Consider the following 23,744-nt stretch of genomic DNA (forward strand, 5'->3'; position numbering starts at 1 on the left):
TGGCATGGTACTACATGCCTGTAATCCCAGCACTTTGGGAGGCTGAGGCAGGAAGACTGCAAGTTCGAGCCCAGCTTGGGCAATTTAGTGACTTGGTAAGATTCTGTCTCAGAGAAAGTAGCTCAGTGTGAAGGCCCTGGGTTGAATCCCCAGCACTGCAAAAAAACAAACAAACAAAAATCACTTTTAATGCAAAAAAATCAAGTGAAATATAATTGGTTTTTGGAAATGCTCTTTTAGAAAAGGCCTTCTAAATCACAGGCACTCTCAAATTTAGGCACTTTGATATTCCTCCCTCCTGATGTACGATAAAATCCAAGGGTACCATGGTCTTCACTGTCTGCCCCAAGCCTGTCTCCGCATCTTCTCTTGCACCTTTCTCTCACCCTCTGACACCTGGAGTTCACATAAACCGTCACACTCAGCTGGGTGCGGTGGTGCTCACCTGTCATCCAGCACTGTTCAAGGCTGGGCCCAGGCTGGGCAACTTAGTAACTTAGCAAGAGCCTATCTGAAAATTTTTTAAAAATGAAGGAATTAAGGTCTAGGAATATGGTTCATTGAGAAAGCCCTGGATTCAATCCCTAGTACCATGAAATCATAAGAATGTCTTTCTCAGCTCCTTGCTCTCCTCTCTGAAGGCCTTTGCCTATGCTGCCCCCTTTTTCCTGAACCTCCTTCCAGCACAGCACATGGTACCTGCCCATCGTCAAGTCTGGGGGTCTCACTTCCTCAGAGAAGCCTGCCCTGACCCAATCTAGACTGCTCTCTTCTTCTTAATCTCCTATAGCATTGTTCCCTTTTCTTCCAAAATTATAATTTATGGTTCCATATTTTTATTTTAATCAAATAAGCAGGAGGTCACTGGCGTGAGGCTGTCTCCACACTCTGGGTTCCTGTGTAAAGAACCACAACCCAACTTAACATAGAAACAAACTAAAACCTAATTTAGGAGTAGCTAACAGCTAAGTGTCAGCCAGTCAATCACAAGCAGGCCAATGTCAACCAATCACAGGCTGCCAACTGCTGAGCCCACATTCAAACGAAACCAAGTGCCCGGCTGAAATCAATCAAGCTCTTTCTATGCTGTCTACAAATACTAACTGTCCACATTGCTTAGCAGAGCAAGCAATCTTTTGTGGCTATGAGTGCTGCCCTGTTCATGAATTGGTCTTTGCTCAAATAAACTGTTAAATATAGTTTATCTATATATTTATCAGTTTAATGCCCATCTCTCCCACTGGTGTCTAAGATCCACAGAAAAAGAAATCAGGGTCTCCTCATTCTCTTGGATTCCCTTGAGCCCAGGACACACAGAGAGGAGCACAAAGACAGCAGCTGCTGAATGAGTGTGTGGATCTCCTTGCCTACTTTCTCCACTCTGTCCATGCACTTTTTCAAATACGAATATAGCTTTTCTTTTCTCACTTCGTTTACTCAAAAACTACTTACACTTTGACTCAAAAAATTTGACAGGTAGAAACAAAAACCTCTTGTGTTTTACCCCACAAAACCGCAACCAGAGAAGAGGAATTTTTGAGAGTACTACTTCAAAATCTTATTTCCTTTTAAATTAAGATACATAATTAGTAGTAAATGTGGTAAGAGAAATTTCTACAAAAACCCAAGGCTTGTACTTCAGCTTTTCAGTGTTATGACGAGGTGGCCAAAATGTCATCAGAATGCCTCAAAGGACAGCCCTACATCTTCTGGCTGAATGGCTCTACTTCTAAGAATGAACTGCTGTTCAATGGACAACCTCACAAGTACAGCAATCTTCAGTGTACAGAAGTGTGTTCCTAGTCCCGCCCTCTTTGTAGCCCTGGTCTCACCGGCTCCCAGTGTGGGTGTGCGGTGCACCACCGAGCTGGGAAAGCCTCACCTCAACTCATTTGCCTCACGGATCTCCTCCCGTGTATTAAGAACAGTCTGCTAGGGAGCAATGGTGGGCGGCTTCTGGTAAATAGTAAATCTTAAATGGGCTAGAAATGGTAATCATAAACCTAGTACTTTTGGAATATAACTATATATATGTTATTGTTTTGCCTGATATTCTAATTTTTTCCTCATTAATGGTAACTATTAGAGAAAAAAAAGTTCTTAGAAGACATAAAAGCCGTAGTTCCTGTGTCTTTGGAAAAAATACAATGCTATTTAAAATCATTAGCTCTCTGTACTTCATGAAAACTGATTTCCTTGCAGAAACAACACAAATTCTGGTCAACACGCTTCCTTTCTCTAGTCATGGAAAAGCATTATCTCAGCAGACAGGGAAGGAAAAAAACTGATTTAAGTTTTTATAAATTCAGCTCTGCTCAGCAAATTCATTCATTAATTAAAATGAAGAGTACAAATGTTTTGGCCAGTCAATTGCCTGCATGCATAGGAGAATTCTCAAACACAAAAGACGGCATGATTTACTTAGTTGAAACTAATAAAAGCCAGATTGTATTCTTTTATCAGTACTGAGCAGACATGTCATATGAGGAATACACTCAATACTCTGTCGTACACTGACAGCATTCTAAAAAGCTAGAATGGAAACATTATTCTATTTAAAGAGGTTGTCTACATTCTATGTCAAGATGCCAGCACAGAGTTATACATAATCGTAAGGAGTTTTCAATTTGAAAAATAAGGCATTTAGGTTCTGCACAAGAAAGTAAAATACAATTTTAAACAGTAAAGTATGCATGGCTTTAAAAGGTCATGGTATTTGTAAAATGAGCATTTTCAGGTTAGCTTTCAAGATTCAATATTGCACAAGACAATCACTATATCATAATGCAACATATTCAAACCATATTTAGAGTTCTTACACTCACTTTAACGAATAGTTTTTAAAGGGGAATTTCCAGTTGTGCCAATGTTACTTTAAAGTAGTGCATTTCCCAAAGGAGGCAAATTTTGTCCCTGTGGGAGACCTGGGTTATCCTAAGTGGGAGGCGCTCCTGGTGTTTATTGGAAAGAAACCATTTCAGGATGCTGCTAAACACGTTGCAATACACAACACACCCTTGCCACAACAAAAAATACCCAGTTTCAAAGGTCAATGGCGCCAAGGTTGAGAAAACCTATTTTAAAACAAAATCTTAAAAAGCTTTAAAATTATTTTTTAAATTTGAACCCAAAGAACAAATATTAGAAAAGGAACATTCTACACAAACTTGGAACATACTGATTAGTGTTCTGAAAAAAGTAACTGAGGCCCAAATACCTCTCAGAACAATTAATTTCAAAATACTAAGTCAGATACAGACCTTCCTAAATGTACACAATTTTTGCATAATATATCGCCATTTATATGCACTTCAAATATGTTCACACCTAGTACCTAAAAGGAACTGAGTAACTACGGAGGAAGAAAGGGAGAAAGTACTTAGCTTCCTTTATCATACTCCAGGGTACTTCATAAAGTAACATTAAATCAAGAGAAAACCCTGTTCATAGACTTTCCCAGGTTGTTAAGGTCCTCCAAAATCTTCCATAGCGCTACAGTGCAGACGTTCGGGGCCATTTTCCAGTTTCCTATGCAGCTAGATGTGTCCACAATTTCTCACCTACACTGCTGGGTGTGGCTGCGTGGAAGAAGGCATAGCATGTGCTTAGAGGAAGCTGTCTGCCTTCCACTTCCTTGCCTCTTCACCATGCGTCCATGTGGAACTGGAGTGGACCCCGCTGCAACGATGTACCTCAGGCCAACTTCCTAAGAGGAGAAGTAACAGAAATAACCTGGGCTATCCAATGACTACTTAGCACAAGGCCGCCTGCCCAGCTGGGTCACTCACCTCCAGAACCTGTGTGTGTGTGGGAGGGGGGGACCTAAAGTTGCACTTTAGGTCTCTGTTGTAGATGCTTGCACAAGGCAACTCTGTATGAGACCAGCTCTAATGTGAGAACAGCTACAAATGCAATCTATCTGAAGAAAGGTTAAATGGGCTAATTTTTTTTAAGTTTTTTTTTTTTTTGGCTGGAGAATTTGAAATGGGCTAAATTTTTGAAATTTCAACTTAAACAATAGTAATTGAAAGTCTGTATTACCTATCTATGAAGGTTAAGAGGAAGATTTCCATGCCTTTAATACAGTAAATTATCCTTTAATTAAAATAAAAGGAAAGAAGGTACAGAGAAAATCTGAAGATAACTACGGAAGGAAGACAGTCATATTACATTTATGTAAATTTATGCTAATGATGACAGGCTGGGTCCTATAAAATATATGACCAAACATATAATTTTGACTTTTAAAATTTTGCAGTTAGCATCTTCCTCCTCTTGTCCTGGCTTCCCATTCACTAAGTTACCAATAGGAGCGCTACCATAGTAGTAAGTGAGGAAAATAAGCAAAGGCCAGACACTGAACTAACCTGGCACTGCTGATTTTTAGATAAAACTGCTGACCCAAATTTTTAATGTTCAATTAAATTTAACTCAAATAGCTCTATTTTGGTTTTCAGGTAATGCAGCTGCTCCTCCTGAGTGTATTCTTTATTAAAATCTGAAGTATTTTGTTCTGTACTTCATTTGAACATACACATTAATCCAGGACATACCCCTACACTCCGTAATCCAGGAAAAATCAGTAACGAATTCCCACGTGATTAAAGTAAACCTCAATTAAACAGCTTTACGCATTTCAGATTCTCCATCACTATAAATTTTAAAATATAATTTTCCATTCAACAAAAATTATGTTGCTTACTATATCTGTTATAGAACTAGTCTTCATATTGGAAAATAGGGGAACCCACTCGGTACTCCTCCTCTGTTAGAAGCTTTCTTTCCCCAACATATACTGCTCTTAACCTCCACTGTTCCTAGAATTCTTTCTTCAATTTCAGGGAACACGAATATGGTATTTCCCATATATTATTTGGTGGTCATATATCATCCCTGTATCATATGCCCTATATCATTTGGAGATCTTCCACCAAGATAATTAAATGGATTTAAGAGTTTGCTTTTGTTTCACAGATTCTGGATTGGAACTCAGGTAACCAAAATTTTCATGCTTTAAATTTTAGTTTATTTCTTTGTCAACTGCTTAGTGTTTGGCTAAAATGATAAATTCAAGGTGAGAACATGGGAAAGTTATGAAGCTTTTTTAATGGGACATTTTATTCCTGTTTTGTATAAGTTCGTTTGGACTTAGCTGCTGAATTTACTAGCATTCTTTGTTTCACCTGACTGATGTTTGTTATCTGAGACACTAGTGCTAAAAAAAAGTAGCATTAGAGCACCCCCTAGCAGACTTATCCCCACCTGCACTCCTCAGTGATCTGGTATCCTCTGTCCCAGAGTGACCAGAGATAATGCTGTTAGAGCCCTTTCTTAAATAGAGTTGAGCTACAGGTTCAGACTTTTCTCTCTCTGCTTGTACGTCAGAAACTCCAGTTTTTCCTCCAACTTGCTGGGAGTTCACTTTAGAACTACTCTGTCATTAGACCACTCCTCTCTCCAGAAATCAGGCTGAGGCAGCTTACAATAACTGTTTGCCTTTCAGGCAAAAACAGTTTTCAGAAGAATGATTTACATTTGTGCTTTTCATATGTTAAGAGTAAGAAAGAGACTTCAGCCAGCCTTTCTCCTTCATGTGTGCATAAAAGACCAATAAATACGCCTTTACTAACATGTGAATTGTGATTGCTAGGTGACGGATATAAATTTAACCTGTCAGAGACAGAAAAATTTTAAAATGGACTTTAAAAAGCGTAGCCTTGTCTTGCTGCTAAAAAGGTTGCCTACATGATTAGGTAGGTAACAGGAATTTCTTAGACTTCTTGACTATATGCCCAGGGCCAGATCTTTCTCCAAGCCATTTTTACCTATCTACCTCTAGAGGTGATGCCTTTGCAGGTTGAGAAGTGCTCCAGGCAGACTGAGACCTGTCTCAAAAAAAAAAAAAATTAAAAATTTTAAAAAGAGAACTACTCCAATTATTTCCAACTCACTTTTTGCTATTTCCCTCTCTTTCAAAGTAGAAAGCAGTGGTTTAGTGCTAAGCAGTGCTTCCTTCTTTAAACATGACTGTTACAGCTGAGATCAGCTGTAAATTGTGCTGATAAAAAACACCTATGGGTGCCAGGCATGGTGGTGCACACCTGTAACCCCAGCACTTCAGAAGCTGAGGCAGGAGGACCGTTGCAAGTGGAAGCCAGCCTGGGCTACAAAGTGAGCTTAGGGCCAGCCTGAGCAGCATAGGGAGACCCTGACTCAAAAAGACCAGAAAAAGCAAAACCCACCTATGGGAGTAAGCATATGAGCTCCCTGGAAAGAGAAAATTATGCATCAGTAGGAGGGTGGATAGGCTGGTCAAATTTTATCTTCTGGTCTCCACCTGCCTGGAGTGGAACAGACTGAAAGGACACCCCAAGGTTAAAGAAATCAAACAGAAATTAAGGGGATATTGATTCGTTTTGCATTTCAGAAACTGGGAACTCAGTGTCAAAGTTTCTTATTCCTTTAGAATGCATAATTAAGTGCTGGAAGATGTTTGACCCTTATACATTAAAAAAGAGCCATTTGATATTTTTCTGCATCCACATACTGCTGCCTACCCTCTAGAGCCAAACTGGAATAGAGAGGGAATTATTATCTATTATTAATAACTGTACTAAAAGCTAAAATTGTACTGTAAAAAAGAGAAAAAATGGCTAGACTCACATTACGTTCAAACTTTCTTTACATTAACAATTCTTCTTTGTTCTCAAAAGTAAAATTATAAGCCATATGAGACTCCCCATGTTCACATGTTCTTTACTATCTGTGACCTAAAGCAGATCAAACAAGATCTATGAAAGCTTTCAGAAGACCTTGCTAAGTACAGTAAGGTCTTTAGTGGATTTACTCAGACTTATAAACTAAATTGGGGAGATGTAATGTTACTCTTAAATAAAACATTAACTTCTCCTGGTAAACAAGCAGCATTGGAATCTGCTATTACATTTGGGGATGAATATCATCTTCATTTTATAAAGTCAGAAGACAGACAACCAGGGGAACAACCAGTTCCCACCGAAGCCCAAGCAGTCTCTATCTAAGCCCCCTACTGGCCTAACAGCCAGGCAGATTAAAGTAGGAGACACTTTCAAATATATATTCTTGAAGGTCTAAAATGACAAAAAGTAAGCCCTCTAGTTATTTTAAATTTTCAACTATTTATCAAGTGAAAGATGAAAATCCTTCTGCCTTTTTAGAACATTTACGAGAGGCACTGATAAAACATATGTACCCATCTCCCAATTCAATAGAAGGACAGATTATTCTTAAAGACAAGTTTATTACCCAGAGACAGACACACACACACACACACACACACACACACACACACACGATAGCTAAGATAATTGCACTACTAGTATTTGTTGGTTTATTGAAAGGAACTGTTAATGTATGACTGATCAATCTTGCATTCCTATATCTGGTTGTACGTGCAACCATTTTGAAGATGACATTGTGTAGTATAACAACCATTATTAATATCCTATCACCATGTTTTTAAATTCTGTATCGTTTTTATTGCTCTCTATACTGTTTGTTCATGTATTTGTTTTTGTTATGCTGTTTCTTTAATAAATGAAAACTGAAATTTATATGCATATATAAGGATAGCTGGAATAGGTGCACTGCCGATGTCTGTAATTTATTGACAGAACAGTCAATGCTTAAAATTTTCTTTTTTCTTGACCAGTTTTACATGCTTGAATTTGGTAATTAGAATGCCTGATCTGAAAACAATAGGCAGTATAAGAACCATTGTTGAACTCTGTAAAAGCCCCACCACAGACATCAAAGGTTCTAGTTTAATTACCAGTTCCCACCCCTGCCGGTAGATCTTCAGGTTTACCATTTCTGGAATGTGTGGTTGTAAACTGGTTGTAAACGCCCTGGCCCTTCCTGGACTCCCAAAATGTATTGTTCTTCCCCTAAATGCTCTACCCCTCCCGGATTCTGGGAATGCACTGTCCTGCCATTAAAAAAGAAAAAGAGTCCCCTCATTGTTACAGATGTGACGTGTGTTTGCCAAACAGGATGCGGTTTTAGGGTATAAAAGGTACTCTCGTCCCTGGATGGGCACTGGTCTGATCCTTCCCTGCCTGGAGGCTCTCAGTCAGTCCCTGGCCAGGAATAAAGGCTCGTCCTAAATTCCAATTGGCGGTCCGTGCGCCTTGGTGTTTGTCAGTCGGTACCATTTGGTTCATTTCTGGTTGCGAGGCCAGAACAAACTCCTACCATTTTGTATGGTGAAGCTCTGCATCATTTCCAATGTTATTTTTAATTATTTTTTTTAAAGTGTTAATGCCTTTGATTGTTTGATCAATCTTACAATGTTATGTCTAATGAGCTGAGCGACTTTGAAGGTAACAGTATGTAACTTAGCAACCACTGTAAATTTCTAGCATTTTGTCTTGAGGTTATGTATCATTTTTGTTTTGATTTTGTTTTCATTGTTGTTTTGTCAGTTTTGAAATTTTTAAAATAAAAAAAGTTTATTACCCAGTTAGCCCCAGATATTAAGAAAAGGTTACACAAGAGAGCTTTCCCTCCAGATGGTTCACTTGGTATTTTAGCAAAACTTTCCTCCTCAATAGTCTATAATTGAGACAGGAAGCCAGGAGGAGAAAACAAAGAGACCAAAAAGAAACCCCTGCCTTTGTGTCAGCCTTAAAAAGAACAGACCCCTAGCTCTGACTCTCCGGGCTCCAAGAAGGGTTCAAGGACTAAACTCACCCGCTACTACTGTGGGAAGTCAGGCACCCTATGAGGGACTGCTTTAAGGGGCCACCCAGGCCATGCCAACTGCAAAAGTGGCCAGTGGATGCAAGACTGCACTCTGAGGCTGAGGCCGGAGAGCTCAAGCTCATCTTCCTGGCTGTGCTAGCAAGACTCAAGGGCCTGGGGCAATCTCCGCCTTCTCTTTCTGGCTGGAATGTCAGTAATCTCCATGGAAGTGCCCGAAGCAATCATGACTACAGGAAAATAAAAAATATAAACCGCCATCTTGCTGGACATCGGCACATGTCTCTTGGTCCTTCTCTTCAACACTGGTCCTCCTTCCTGCCAGCAGACCTCAGTGAAAGGAGGCACCAGAAAAGAGGTAACTTGCTATTTCTCAACACCTCAACTGTAACCGTGATGGCTTCCTCTTCACCCACCCATTTTTAATTATGTCTCATAGCACAATTCCCCTTCTGGAGAGAGCTACTTTACCCTGTTTAAATACTGTAATACGCCTGGCCCAGGTACACTACCTACGCCTCATGGAGACCAAATACATCCTAAAGTATAGACAGCCAAAGATAAAATAAGAAAACTGAGACCTGCCTTGCGCTGCCCCTTGCAGATGGAGATTCCACAAACACTGTTACAAAAAAAAAGCCTCAGTAGATGACAGAAGGCATAGAGGTGACTGAGCTGGAGATTATGTAAAAGAAGAGATCGTGAGTTGCCAAAATTCTGAAGCTAAAATAAAATACTTAGAAATACTGATTACAAATAAAAGGCTTTCATTCCTTCTAATTCTTATTACAAGAGATCTCTGTCATTTGACCTACACCGGTTCTGCCTAGTCTTACATAAAGGTTATTATAATTCCAACTTGGTCAGATACATCTGAGTGCACTGTGGTCTGTTAACAGTTGTCTTGTATGTGCTTGTCCATCTGTCCATCTGATACATAACCAGTTACAATACCTACCGCTGTTTTGTTTGAGCGCAACAATTTCTTTTGCCTTTTAGATTTTTAAAATGTTTGTCTCCAGCTTAAACTGGCTTATCAATAAATGCCATTAGGGTTAAGAACATATAATGGAAAATGTTTCTATCTCAAGTACCACGGTATACATTTTAATCTCACCACCTCATTCTTCCAAAAATCATACTTATAGACTGTTCTGAAAAACCTGTTACCATTACTTCAGTGATCTATGTATGCAATTTTTATGATAGCTTGAAAATCAAAAGCATCAGGATAGCAAAGATTTAAAAGGTGAAGTAGAGTGGTCTGAAATTTTTCAATGACCTTAAAATTCTAAATAATTTGAATACCTCATAACAGAATCACTTCTAAATATAATATGGGTCTGGGTACAAATTAGGTATCTTTATTTACATATTATATTAAATATTTTCTACATCAGGGAAATGTTCCTTTTGGCTTTAAAAATGCCAAATGAATAACAGCATACTAAATACTGCCTAAGGAAATTTTAATTCTTAATGTAGGAATAAGTTTATCTTATAATATGAAATAAAGGTTTCACATCTCAATTTCTTTCTGGAGCATTAGTTTTGAATTTACATTGTACTGCATACTAAAGGAAAAGACTACTAAGTGACACTTTTGGACCCAAGTAAATATTTAACCAGTGCCAGTGAATGCCCCAGGGAATAGTCAATCAGTGAATTACCACAGTGAGTCTCTGCCACCTACCCTAGTTATAAGAAAATGGCATTATTACCTACTCTTAAAAATACACCATCACCTGAATATTAAAATAGGTCATAATTCTCAATTTTTATTAGTACATAATGTACATAACACATATTCATCCCTTTTTTCATCCCTCCCACCTTCCCTCTCCCATCTCTTGATCCCTCTCCCATCTCTTGATCCCTCTCCCATTTGAGAAAGATCTATCTCCCTACTTTCTAATATCCCCTTTTATTTTGCTCTTTATTTACACTTTGGGCTTCTCATGTAGGGGACACCATGCCATACTGAAGCTGTGTGTCTGATTTACCTCACTTAACACTTTGTTCTCAAGGTACAGCCATTCTCCTACAAATGGCTCACGACTGTCTTTCTTTATCGCAAAGTGGTGCTCCAGCGTGTTTAAAACTCTCCCTATACACCAAGTTCCACAAGGAGGTCGTGTGAAAATGCAGCTGAAGACTACGCATGCCACCCTTCGTGACCTCAGCTAGGCTGCCATCCCCTTGAGAGTCCTTCTTGTTTGACTTTCATCTTGCAAGCGCAGCAGATCAGTCCTAGCTCATGCTTTTCCACAGCAGCAGGGGACTATGAGCTGTTTCAGGAAGCAGCAAGAGGATTTCCAGTTTTCACAGGAACTGGCATGATGGGGCTGGGAGAAGGGCCTACCACACACCCAGGAACTACTCCAGGCCCCCTAGACTTTCAAATGTCCCTGTTCATTCCTTTCACTAGAACCTTCCAGCCAAGGGATTAACTCACTCCTTCTTACTTGTAGTAAGTTATCTTAATTACGTTAAGCTGAATTTTCCAGGAATTCAATTCTCATGAAAATGTATGCATTTGTTTGGAACTTTACAAAAGGCCATCTCATTTCAGAAAAAAAATTACTAACTCAACAATACGGTACCATGGGGTCAGCACTCCTTTGGAACTGTGGCACTGACAGCAATGTTATGAACAGAAGCCGAGAGCCACCTCCTCTAGCATGTCTTACAATCTAGCCATATGTCAGCATTTATATATGGAAAGAAATATTTTATTATTAGTTGCTTTCCTGCTCTTTAAACAATTCAAGTGTGCAACGTATTTTTAGTATAATCAATTCATATGTGCAATTATCCATAAATCTCATGTAAAGGGTCATACGTAATGCTTCTTGAAAATGAGACGGTAGATCTGATGGTGATACAAACCACCAACCTATGACATCATGTAAGGGTCCCTGTCATTCTAATACTCCTTAATTCTAAGAAAAATGTTCACTTTAGCAAATCTTGACCATTAGCAAGCTCTCACATCCACTAGATTCCAATCAAATTAAACGAAGTACAGACAATTTCCAAGGTGATAATTAAAAACACAGGCTCCACTAAATGTTCACACATTTATGTGAGCAGTGGGAAATTCCACAGTACTGATGTGAAGAACAGGAAAACACCCAAAGTACAGCAGGAACTCTTTGCTTCTGTTTGGGCCAAAGAGGCTATGCTCTCAGCCTCAACAGGTGACTGCACCCTTGTTCTGATGAGAGCAACACACAGGAGTGACGTGCTGCCTCGGCATTTCTCCCAAAAACTTCATTCAGTATCTGTGTTACCAGTGTGGAAAGGAATGGATAACTCACCACCAACTGTGCGAATGTCTTCTTGATAAAACCTGGGATTCAAAAGGCAACACTTTCAACTTAGTACCAGCTTGTGGATGCTATCACTGTATTTCCATTATTCTGAGAAGGTTATTCTCTGTCATCCAATTGTACGGTCACCATACCTACTGTACCAACTTCTGGCCTATGAAAATATACCGAAGACCTGAATTTGGCAAGTATCCTGTCCCCTCCATTACCAGGTTCTCACCACATCCACCTTCTCCAGCATGACTAACCTTTACCATGCTTACGTGCCTTCTTTACCAGCTCTTGTCACAGGCAATGATTTACTGACATTCTATATAGAATTTCATATGTTGAAATAAACTCCTTCAGACAGAGTTTGAGAAAATATTCCCTCAAAAAATAAGATAAAGCCCATACTTTATATATAATATATCCTCAGCTGAAGTACTGAAAGCTAGGAAACACCTGTTTGTACAAAGTACTGAATGTACAAGAGGAAAAACACAGACTTACACTTGATTCATACGGCACAACATTGTAAGATCTGGAGTGCCCAAGTAATGTGGCATCAAGAAAGTTTAATCGACATTGTTTTTCTCCTCAGAAGGAAAACTTCACTGAGGCTTTTAATACATACTTTGCAAACTATTCTGAAATATTTTTAAATGACTACAAGATGAGATAAAAATAATTTGAAGATATACTACATATGCAATTACTTTTAACTGTAAGTTTCTGAAAATTAAAAACATTGCAATTTATATAGGAAAGGAAAAGATTATCAGTATTTTTTAAATTTTTTTTCTTAATTTTTCTTCACTGCCTTCATATACATGATATTGAATCAATAATTTTCTAAAAATACATGTCTTCAACCAAAGAAGCACATAAAGCAGAAGAGGATTTGTGAATGAACACAGCTGACTTCTCCAGCCTCCCGCAGTCAACAGCTTAACCCGTCACCCACATCTCAGTGACCCTCGGCGTGTGTCTGCCTCAAAGGTCTTGAGCTGGTACACGGGGTGAGGGATACATTTTCACCTGATACATTTTCAATCTACTTGATTCAAAACTTAAGGAAAAGAAGTTCTACCACTGATCCCATGAGAAAAGAAAATGACACAGCAAGGAGGCCATGCCTAGAATGTTCTTACCCGCAGGGCCTCAATGACCAGGTCTCTGGCCTCTAGCTCCCCTTCCATCACGCTGAGGAGCATTCGCAGCTCTGATTTACTGAGCGTGTCCACATCGAATTCTTTTTTCTGCAACACAAATTTTAAAAAAGGTCATGAAGAGCTATTCCTAAGAAAGATACAGATAGCCTATAGGTATTACCCCAGTAGTTCAGTAAATACAAGAAGCGCTGAAGTACTGTCTGACAACAGAAAATCACTGCCTTGACCTGCTTAACACCCTCTCTCAAATCTCTCCTCTAAGGAAACACACTTCCCAGCCCACCTGCATGCCTGGATTCTGAATCTCTCCAAATTATGTGGCACAAATTCAAAGTCCCTGGAGTGTGTATCAAAACAGGTCTGGTATATGTTGGAGGCAGAAGGCTTTCAGGGTAGCAAAGCAAACACAGATGTATTCCTAGAAGGAGCCTGACAGAAAGGCCCCTGGGAGGTTATTATAAACTCCAGGACCTCCAATAATAGCAGGTCCTGTTTACAGAGCACTCTGCAGCAGGGGCCACTGGTCAGCAGCCTACAGCAAATCTGGTCCACAGATGCGTGAATTACTTGGACCTCACTTTTTTCTCCTTAATTTGGTCAACATTACAAGATCTGAAGATTCTCTCTCTCTCACACACACACACACACACACACACACACACAAAATCACTGACTTCTCTTCAAAAGTCAAATAACCAGGTAACCCCAGATTCATATTCGCACAAGGAACAATGGGCAAAACCAACTAACTGGTGTCGTTTTCAAAGGAACGTGTTCTTCAATTTGTCAACCTTCCCCCACCAAAACACACACACAAACATACACACACACACACAGAAGCAGATGGCTTTTTGGAGTTTTTTTTTGTTTGTTTTCTTGGTGTTTTTAGGAAACACTTTTAATAAGCTTGTACCACTACCCATGTGCAGTAATCTGGGCTTGTGATCAGGTGACCATGAAAGCCTGCTATAGAGTTATCGAAGTACTTTCCTAGGCAAATGCTCTGTAGCTTCTTGTCATTTTATAAGGCAGGCCAGTTAGGAACCTGAGGCTAGAATAAGTAAATAGGGAGATTCGGCCGCCCTACAAGGTGTCAGCACAGGGTCCTGGGGGTCACAATTCCTCTCCCAGCATTCTTCTAGCCTCCCACACACTTTTCTACATTCCTTCCCTGGTAACTGCATCCTAACTCACTGTTTTCACCTGCATTGGTTCTCAATTCCTTTGCTTTCAACACTAACTTCTGTCTTTGACTTGCCCAAGTCCGTTTTCTGACATCCATTTCACAAACGGAACAGAGGGAGGGTTAGCTAGCATGTTCATGGCCAAGCCTCGGTGAGCCCAAGGCTAAGGTCCTCCAACTGCCCTCTGGGGAGAGTCTCATCTGACAAGCCCAGACACATTCATCCTCACATCTCTCTGTGCACACAACCTCAGAAGCTACTCCTCAGCCCAGAACATTAATTCACCTCTGTATAGCACTGAATGGTTTTCCAAGTATTCAAGGAACCAACTCTAACCCACAGGAGCACATCATCTCTATTTTCTAGTTAAGAAAACCACAACTCAGTCAGATAACATATTCAAATTATGCAACCAGTAAATAGTACAGCCATATATATACACAACCAAATGTAAGATTAGCATACGCTTTACACTTTATACCACACTGTACCAACATTCCAGAATAGGCTCTGGAAGATCAGATTGAAAGCTGCCATTCTAATAATCAGCCAATAAGAATCACTTCTGCATTATGTATCTCACACCAGGCTATCCCTGTGAATACAGGACAGTATCATTACAGCAAAGCACACAAATGATCTCAGGGCTCTCACAACGCATGATCAGGATGAGTCATACCTCATTTCAAAGGAGCCTTTTGGAAGAGGATATGATGCTATAAAAGGGAAAGAGATCAGTTAGGTGTGCTCCAAAGAAAGATTTTAAAAAGATCTTCCTATCTAAGTTGTTTCCTTTTGCATATACACAAGATAGAACAGTTATTTAGAAAGGCAGGGCCTAAAGAAGGAAAGAGAGAAGAGATAACTCTACATGGATATGTAGTTCTGGAAGATCACTGTTTAGAAGGTTTACAGATGTTCCTGGTAAACAGTAAAATCCAGTATACCAGGTCTCAACTTCTGTTCCCACTACAGGGCATTATCACATAGAGCCTTATAAACCAATTGTTTTAAAACTCCGGCATGTGTAACAATCATCTGGATACTTTTACCTAAAATATAGAACTGCATGCCTAGGCCCATTCCTAGAAATTCTGAGTCAGTAAGCAGGGCAGGGTATGAATTTGCCTTTCTAACAAGCTCCTGCTGATGCTGCTGATGGAAGGTTGCACTTTGAAAAGCATTTCTACAACTTAGACCTGAGTCTCTTGTTTTCTCATGTGTACCATAAAAATCCTAACATCTACTCTCCAAAGTTATGAGGATTAAACAAGAACGTGTACGCGAAGGAAGTGCTAAATAAAGGCAGGCAGTTATTATTAATCCAGATGTTTTATGTGGGGAGGAGTGGATACTGGCCAAGAGCCAATTGCTCTGAAAATCTACCAGCCTAAACCAAATAAACACAGTTTATTGACTATGATGAAAGACAGACTTGTATTCTGGTTTTCCCACTGAGATGCAACTCTTACGTGCTTTAAAGGGTAATGTTTTATTAATGTTGCTCCTGGTCGTTCTAAAGATTTTAATTAATTGTATGCTTTACTGTCCTTGTTTCTCTGACACTTCATAAGCAAAGCACTCCATTTTAAAAACTAATAAATTATAAAGGACATCGCCAAGATTCTAATTCACGCGTGAGTCAAGAGAGCTTGCCATGCTCCTGTCACCAGCAAGCGCCCTGCAACCAACTCTTCTTTGTGTCATCAACAAAAATAAATTTATTTTTTAAAAAATCTGTTTCAAGGGTTCTTGCTAAACCATCAACTGTCACACAAAACGGTAAAAGCAAATCCTGCTCCAATCACAATGTACTGAGCACTACTTTATAATGTGTCTGTCTTGTCTGTCTCTCTCTCTCACACACTATATAACTATCTCTTCTTTCCCAGTAAAGCACTAATTCCTGGTTTTCAACAATAAAAATATTATAATTTCAGATTTTTATTCTGAAAATACTGAATTTCCCATTTCTATTCTGGCAAAAAAAAAGTAAAAGGAAGTCTAAAAAAACCTGCTGGAGATCTTAAGACTCAGGTATTTTATGAATAAATGTAATGCATTTTGCTTGTTTTAGAAAAATATAGAAGCAAAAGTCCCAATTAAAAAAAAAAATTTTGCTTCTTAAGAAATGGCACTGATCTGATATACAAAGGTACTCAGAGTTACAAAAAAAAAAAAAAAACCATTAATGTTTCTTGGTTAAAAAGCAAAAATAATTGTCCCTAAATCTCATGTTTATAAAAGACTACCTTGACAATCTAAATTTCAAGACAGAAAACAGAATGGATCCAAATACTGCCATTCACATAAAAAAAATTAAGATTTCCATCAAGGTGCCTATAAAAACATGACCCCTCCATAATCACATTGCACATGCTGACAGCTTTTTTCCACACTATTCTTCCCAGTGAAAAAGAAAAATTCCATTTTTATTAATGATAGAAAGGAACTCAAAATAATAAATAAAAAAATCAAGCAGACCTGCTAAATTTCAACTCCACAAGCCACTTTTATGCCATTACAACTGCCAGGAAAAGTACTGTATTCCAGGAAAAGTGCTTACGAATACCTAGTGTAAAAAATCTGGCATAGTGGCTTAAACTAACCCAGCATCTGGTCATCAAATAGAAAATGTTCTTTGATGGGCTACAATAAATCATGTCTATTAATATGTTGTTAATTTACTGTACACTGCATTAATGTATGTTTATTAAAATGTATATATTTATTATGTATATAAATGAAAAAGGGAGCAAAACTACTAGCAAAGCTCTCAGTGCTCACACACAGCAGTTTGCACAGCCTGAGCTCCTCAGGGCAGTGTGCAGAAGGCGTTCTCCAGGCTTTCCTCATACAGACAGGGACAGGGAAAGCACACAAAACAGAAACTGGCCGAGTTTAGTCATATTAAACTGCCAGAACTGAGCACAGGCCACCACTAAATTCCCCCAGCTCTCCCCCTAAATCTAATATACTGGCTTTATGTGGGGAATTCAACAGTCACAGCCAAATAGGGCCAAAAGAGCCTTGCCAGTACCCTTGGGAGAATCAATGGAGTCAGCAGGCTGACTAGCTGCAAAAAAAGTCTTCAAGACAGAATCTGAGCTACAGTGCCCAAGTGCTCCTCAAACCTCTGAAAACTATCTGTCTTCTCAGGTGACTGGGTAAAAACCTGGGGACCAAACAAAACATCAGACATGTTCACTGGCTCTTCCTGCCAATGACCTTTCTTCCACCTTAAATCCAGTGGGCGGTGCCTGCATTTGTCCATGACTTTAAAGAAGAGAAAGTCATCTAAGAAACAAACTGCAAGGCACAGCGAGAGGTGTGCTAGTGACCAACCTGCGAAGAGGAGAAACAAGTTTCATCTGTTTGGTGTCCAGGTTTCTAATCAGTAAAACGACGATGTTGGACTAAAGGATCTCCAAAATCTCCTCCAGTTCCCAAATGGTCTAATTTCACATATCATCAGGGTAACTGAATTACCGGCTTGAGGAAATTTAGGTCATCCCCCAAGACTAAGTCTTTGGGAAGTACTTGAGAAAAACTGATTTTGCCTTTTTGCTCAGAAGTTAATAGAAATGTATTTTCCTCCTAGTTTAGTGGTGTATGCTAATAATTAATAATGCATTTAGAACTCTATGCAAGACTTACGTGGTACAGACAAATAACGGCTATAAAGAAGGGAAAGTAATGGCACATCTCGAAAAGTCAAAATGATAAAAAACTGAAGACTATCATTAACATGGAAAAAATTAAATCCACCTAAGTATGCATAATGTGAATATGGCCAGTTATAACATTTTTGTGAAGTTAATGCTTCTCAGTGTTTTGAACTATTTAAAAATTGCTGAAGTTACTTCTTGCTTTAATATTATTCCTCCTGATTCCTCTTTCTACACAGAAGAGCTTTCATGGCAGGGGATGCATACCTCTCGTTTTGCTCTCCCCAAATCCCCTTTCTCTTCCCGTCTGAGTCCCATCTTTCTTCAGCACATAGCTGGAATCCCACTTTTGTATGCCTCCCGGAGTCCAGAAATCTCTTGTTGCCTCAATTCAGTCTTGGAATCTCTTGTGTTATTTCACTCAGCCATTAATCATGCCCAGCCTCACGCGTTTGTTTCCTCATATTAAACTTATAACGACTGTTTACAATTTCCTCGCCCTGCTTGACGTGCTAGGACAACAGGAACGTCACAACTTCCCATGATGTTATCTGACACGTATGGACAACGGGCCCAACTTTTGGTGTGAGGTACCCACTGCTTGAAGCCTAAAGAAAGAAATCACTAAGGTACCACGTTACAGTTCAACTGGGAAGTACGAAGTAACTGTCCATTCACTCACTCCCTCAATGACTCAAGAGTTATCCACTGAGAGGCAGGGAAGCCTCTAAAACAACATTCTGAGGGGGGTCTACTATGCACCTCAGATCCACCAGGTTCTGGGGTCTCTCACCCAAGACCAGGCTCTTCATCTATTGGGAGGCGGTAACACTGACAAGGAAACAATGTCAGGAAGGAAACCCGGCATTCGATGTAACTAATTTTAACTAAGAGAAAGCTGGAATGAAAAGAGAGAACTGGCTCAGTCAGGGGTGGCATTCTCTAATAATTAAGCCCAGCTACCTCCCTTTTCCTCCTCTCAGATCCCTTCTCAGCTTCCATTTCCTTTTCAGGGAAAGAAAGGGCCACATCCCAGGAGAAGCAAATCTATTTCCATCAGAACTCAGCTTTCAGTGTTCCAACAGCCTGACGTGGATCAGCTGTACACGCAAGTAGACACCCAGATCTAACAATGGTCCTTTAAGAAGCCTGCGATGCAAGTCTTAATTACCTGTAGGTGGCAAATGTCAGCACGCGGGCTTTCAAATGACAAGGCTGGGACACGGAGGTGTGAAAATGATTTTGTGGGAGATCTCACCAGGGCCTTTGGAATCATTGTGCTACCTTTTCAATGAAACATAAAAGTGACTAAACTAAATCAGCTATAAACAAGTATCCACTTCATACAGCGATGTTAACTTGACTATTCCGCATTTACTGTAATATTTCAAATAGATCTCAATAGTTGAGACAGCTGACTAATCTATTAGTTGCTTTCTAAAATTTTTTTCAAGGAGTGCAGTTTTCCACCTAAAATCAGGATTTCTACATTGAGAACACCATGCTGCGTGCTGTTGATATGAGCCCATCTTTGTACAAGTTATTTACGAAGGATTAAAAAAAATGCTTAAAATTCTTTGTACATCAACGCCATCATCATCACTCTCTGGTAACAATTCCCCACTTCTTCCACTGACCACCACAGAGAAAAGCCTAGTCTCCTTGTCCAGCTATTCAAGCTTCACAATGGCGTTCCAACAGAGATGAATCCAATCAAATACAGTACATTCCAATAAGTCTCTTTCTAAAGCAATGTTCAGGTGAATTTAGGTGGCATGGAAGTAGGCAAACACGTGGTATCCTCTTTCTCAGATACATTTAAAGTTGAACTCTAGCTCCACATTCTGTGCAGTTAAAGATTATTTGAAGATCCTGTCAAATCTCCTTTCTGCCCAGTTTTTCCTATCATTCTCTTTTCCTGCTCTGACCAAGGAGGGTTGCGGGAGTTTATCTGTAAAAGGAAGTACAAGTTACTTAGCCCAGTGCCCGCACATGTTCTATAAATGTTAAAAAGCCCATCAAAGCCTGTCATGATACCTAATGTTTTTCCATTTCTGCCTTGTCCACCTATCAGTCATCCCCTCCTCCACGTCTCACTGGGTGACACAGCTCTGACTCATTATTGAGAGAATACAGGTCACCACCTTTCCACCTGTGCGCACCCAACCTGGAAGACAAGGAATCCAAAGAGAAAACTAGCAGTGCCGAGGAACTTTTTAAATCTGGAAAGCATCTGAAATGTCAGAGAAAAGCAGTCTAGAAGGGGGGAGGGGGGTAACTACAAAAATTAAAATGAGAAAAGATAAAAGTCAGGGTCACATTTTGACTCAAGATTTCCAATAGCTATAATGTTAGATATTATAAACCACAGGCCAATAGTTGCACTGTAATCTGGCAATAAAGAACTTTTCTAATTAGCCAATCAACATCAGGTATCCTAGGGGCTGGGGATTTAGCTCAGCGGCACAGCGCCTGCGTGGCAAGTGCCAGGTTGTGAGTTCGATTCTTAGTACCGGAAAAAGAAACAAAAAAATCAAAAACAGAAACATTAGGTATCATGACAGGCTTTGATGGGCTTTTTAACATTTATAGAACATGTGCGGGCACTGGGCTAAGTAACCTGTACTTCCTTTTACAAATAAACTCCCACAACCCTCCCTGTTCAGAGGCTACCCCCTCACAGCCACAGTCTTGCCATCCAAGTGATCAACAGCAGGTATCTGTAAACTGCTAAGTACTAAGGCTGTGAAACATCTTCTCAACTCACAATTTACGTGAAACACATGAGAATAGAAACAACTGGCAATCTAGCCTAGGCATGGATTCAATCACAAATAGGACGAATGTTTTTCTCTCCATAACACTGCTCTGGTGATAAATAATGGCAACAATACATCCCAACAAAACAAAATAGGTATAAGCAGAAATATACAACCTATCATTTAAGAAAAATAGAGCGAAAAGAACCAACACTGAAAACGGCTACATTCTCATCTCTGAGGAATACTTCAATTTCTGTCCATTGTGAGCTATTTCTTCTAAAGCACAAAGCTGAGGCTGAAGTGGAACCCTCTATATGCATCTTTGAAACCTCTTTTCATGTGCCTTTCTCAACAAAAGAACAAAAAACAAAAACAAAAACCCGAGGAACCAGCCAGCGTCCACTGCTTACTGCTTTCTGGATTCGGTCAGTGTCTTCCATGTACCTCAAGACCCACGAGACACTGTCCTTCTGTGGCACATTTCCAGGTTCTTCAACTGGGAATTCTCCGATTCTTCCTCCCAATACTTGTAATGCAAATCATTTTTATTTGTCATGACACCGTAGTCTCGGATTCGACTCCCTGGTACAAGACAATTTCTACCCCTTGTGATGTTACTTCAGGGCAGCAAAAAGTTACTCATCTGCCCTCGTCTCAGTAAGTGTTCAGTGATGCGTAGTAAGTCTGGACCACTTCCTCAATATCTGATGGAAGTCTGAATTTTCTATAGTTGCCATATAATTTAGTTTTTTTTAAGACAGCTTGGTGAAATTGGCTAGTAAGTTTCTTTTCATTGAATTTACACTCAGTACTACCACCTAAAATACAAACATGTGGCTGGTAGTAAAAACTTGTAATCCCAGCACTCAGGAGACCGAGGCAGGAAGATAAAGAGTTCAAGACTAGCCTAGGTATGTATCAAATTCAAGGATAGCTTGAACTACACAGCTAGATCCTCTCTCTAAAAAAAAGAAAGAAAAAGTGCTAGCCATTAATTTGTTTACAATCACTGTTGTGCATTTTTTAAAAACACTGTCCAAGTTATTCTTTGTCATCATCACGACAACAAAATTTACCTACTTTTTGTATATTACCTGCTTCAGAAAGACTAGAATGACAAAAACTGGATGGCTTCCCAAATACAGCTCTAAAGAGATCTCCACTTTCCTTTCACTCCTAAATTTGTTGGTGACAACAGAAATCGGAAGATCTCTGTTTTCCATAGTGCCTTATTTATTAGGAGTTATTTTCAGAGCATAACTATCAATATGGCCTATAAAAGTCATCACACTGGGCTGAGGCACTGAAAATAACTCAGGTCTCCTGGCCTAGTTCACAGCAAACACTATTAATATGATCCTTTTGAATACTGAAGCTGTTAGCCAGCTTTACACTTGGGATGCTCTCAGTATTTAAACTGCTAACAACAAGAATCACAAACTAAATTTCAAACACTACTGAAAATGATACAAAACCAAAAACTACAAATTAAACTTGCTCCTTAGCAACAATCTAAACAGTCACAACAGTGAAAACATTCATGTTCAAAAACAGCCTACTGCTCTGGAGGCTCCTTTGGCTCTTTGCTGCCAAATCTATACATAAAAATGCACAATGCGGAAGTCAATTTGAAATGAATCAAATCTCCAAATTACAAAAAGGGAACTGTCCACTAACAGAAATCCTCTATTGACAAGAACTCAAAATTTACACTACGCCTTTTTAAATTAGCTAAAAAGCAATTATGACAAGTATCATTCCTTTACCTAGTTTTTCAACTTAAAAATCTGAGTCAAGAGACTGATATAAAGCGACCACAGCTTTACAAGTCAGAATTGGAAAACTAAAAAAAGCCCAGTTTTACTGTGCAAGAAATCACCCATTTTTTACGTAAAAGTCCAAGGTTCTTTAAAAAAAAAAAACAAAAAAAACCTATTAGCTTAAGAACCATCTGCATCTTGGAGCTCCAAAGGAGTCTATATAAATAACAAAGAAGGTTCAGTTTCACAGATTTTTCAAGGCTATTCTCATTAACAAGGGTAAAATTATCAAATCTTCCACGAACAATGAAAATCCAAATCCTAAACAGCACGTTGTGAACACTGACTTTGCTAGTGTAAAAATATTCCTGGCAACCAAGGCACTGTTTAAAGTCAAATAAATCTGTATGTCAGGTGCACATGGTAAATTAGATGTTTGCGTTTAAATGTCAGGTGATTAAAATACGGAGAGACGCAAAAAGCAGCCCCTTCGAAGTCACTGAACGCACGCAGCCCTCCGGGAAACCAGCAGCAGGCGCACGCCTTCTGCGTCCTTCTCCCTCTCCCTAGCCCTCTGGTGAGGATGCAAGCACCCGTCCTTTCCGTGCTCCGGACAGGCTCGTTGTTGTAACCGCTGGCTAGCTTCCTCACTGGACCGCAGAGAGACACGGATTCACCGGTGGCAAGGTTTCACTACAACTCTCCTAGAAATGCTTATTTTCCATGCGAAGAATAAAAACTCCAATTTCCCCAGAAGTTTTGGCTCAAAATCGGCCAGCTGCCCAAGTGGCGATCAGCAGCCCTCCCCGCCTCGGTCCGTCGCTCCTTCCCCGGCCAGGCGCCACTGCTCTAACCCCTGCACACTTGCTGCAGCACTCGCCCTCTCCCGAGCGGGAGGAGCGCGAGGCACCCGGCGTCCACGCGCGGCCCGGCCCTCGCCCGCGCGCCCGGGGAGGGAGCACCCAGGGGGCGTCCGAGCGCCACGGCCGCACGCCCTCGGAATGCTCGGCGGGAGCTGCTCCCCAGACCGCCCTGCTTCGCAGCTCTCCGCAAGCCCGAGGAGCGGTCCCCAAGCCCCAAGAGCGGTCCCCACCGCGCGGAGGGGCGTGCGCCTCCCCCGGGCGCAGGGCTGAAGACCCGGCGCT

General features: G+C 40.1%; 1 protein-coding gene across 1 annotated transcript in view; it reads right to left on the reverse strand.

Annotated features, from left to right (window-relative positions):
- Cttnbp2 (cortactin binding protein 2) overlaps window positions 1–22,062 on the reverse strand; it is a 163,108-nt gene extending 141,046 nt beyond the window's left edge. The window contains exons 1-2 of the mRNA XM_005388158.2: window positions 21,934–22,062; window positions 13,205–13,312 (exon numbers count right to left, since the gene is read on the reverse strand). Coding sequence (XP_005388215.2) covers window positions 13,205–13,312; window positions 21,934–22,062 — 237 coding nt within the window. The remainder of the gene's footprint in view (window positions 1–13,204; window positions 13,313–21,933) is intronic.
- Between the last annotated feature and the right edge of the window lie 1,682 nt (window positions 22,063–23,744).

Source organism: Chinchilla lanigera, unplaced genomic scaffold (assembly GCF_000276665.1).
Source record: "Chinchilla lanigera isolate Chin_1 unplaced genomic scaffold, ChiLan1.0 scaffold00031, whole genome shotgun sequence".
Lineage (NCBI taxonomy): Eukaryota > Metazoa > Chordata > Mammalia > Rodentia > Chinchillidae > Chinchilla > Chinchilla lanigera.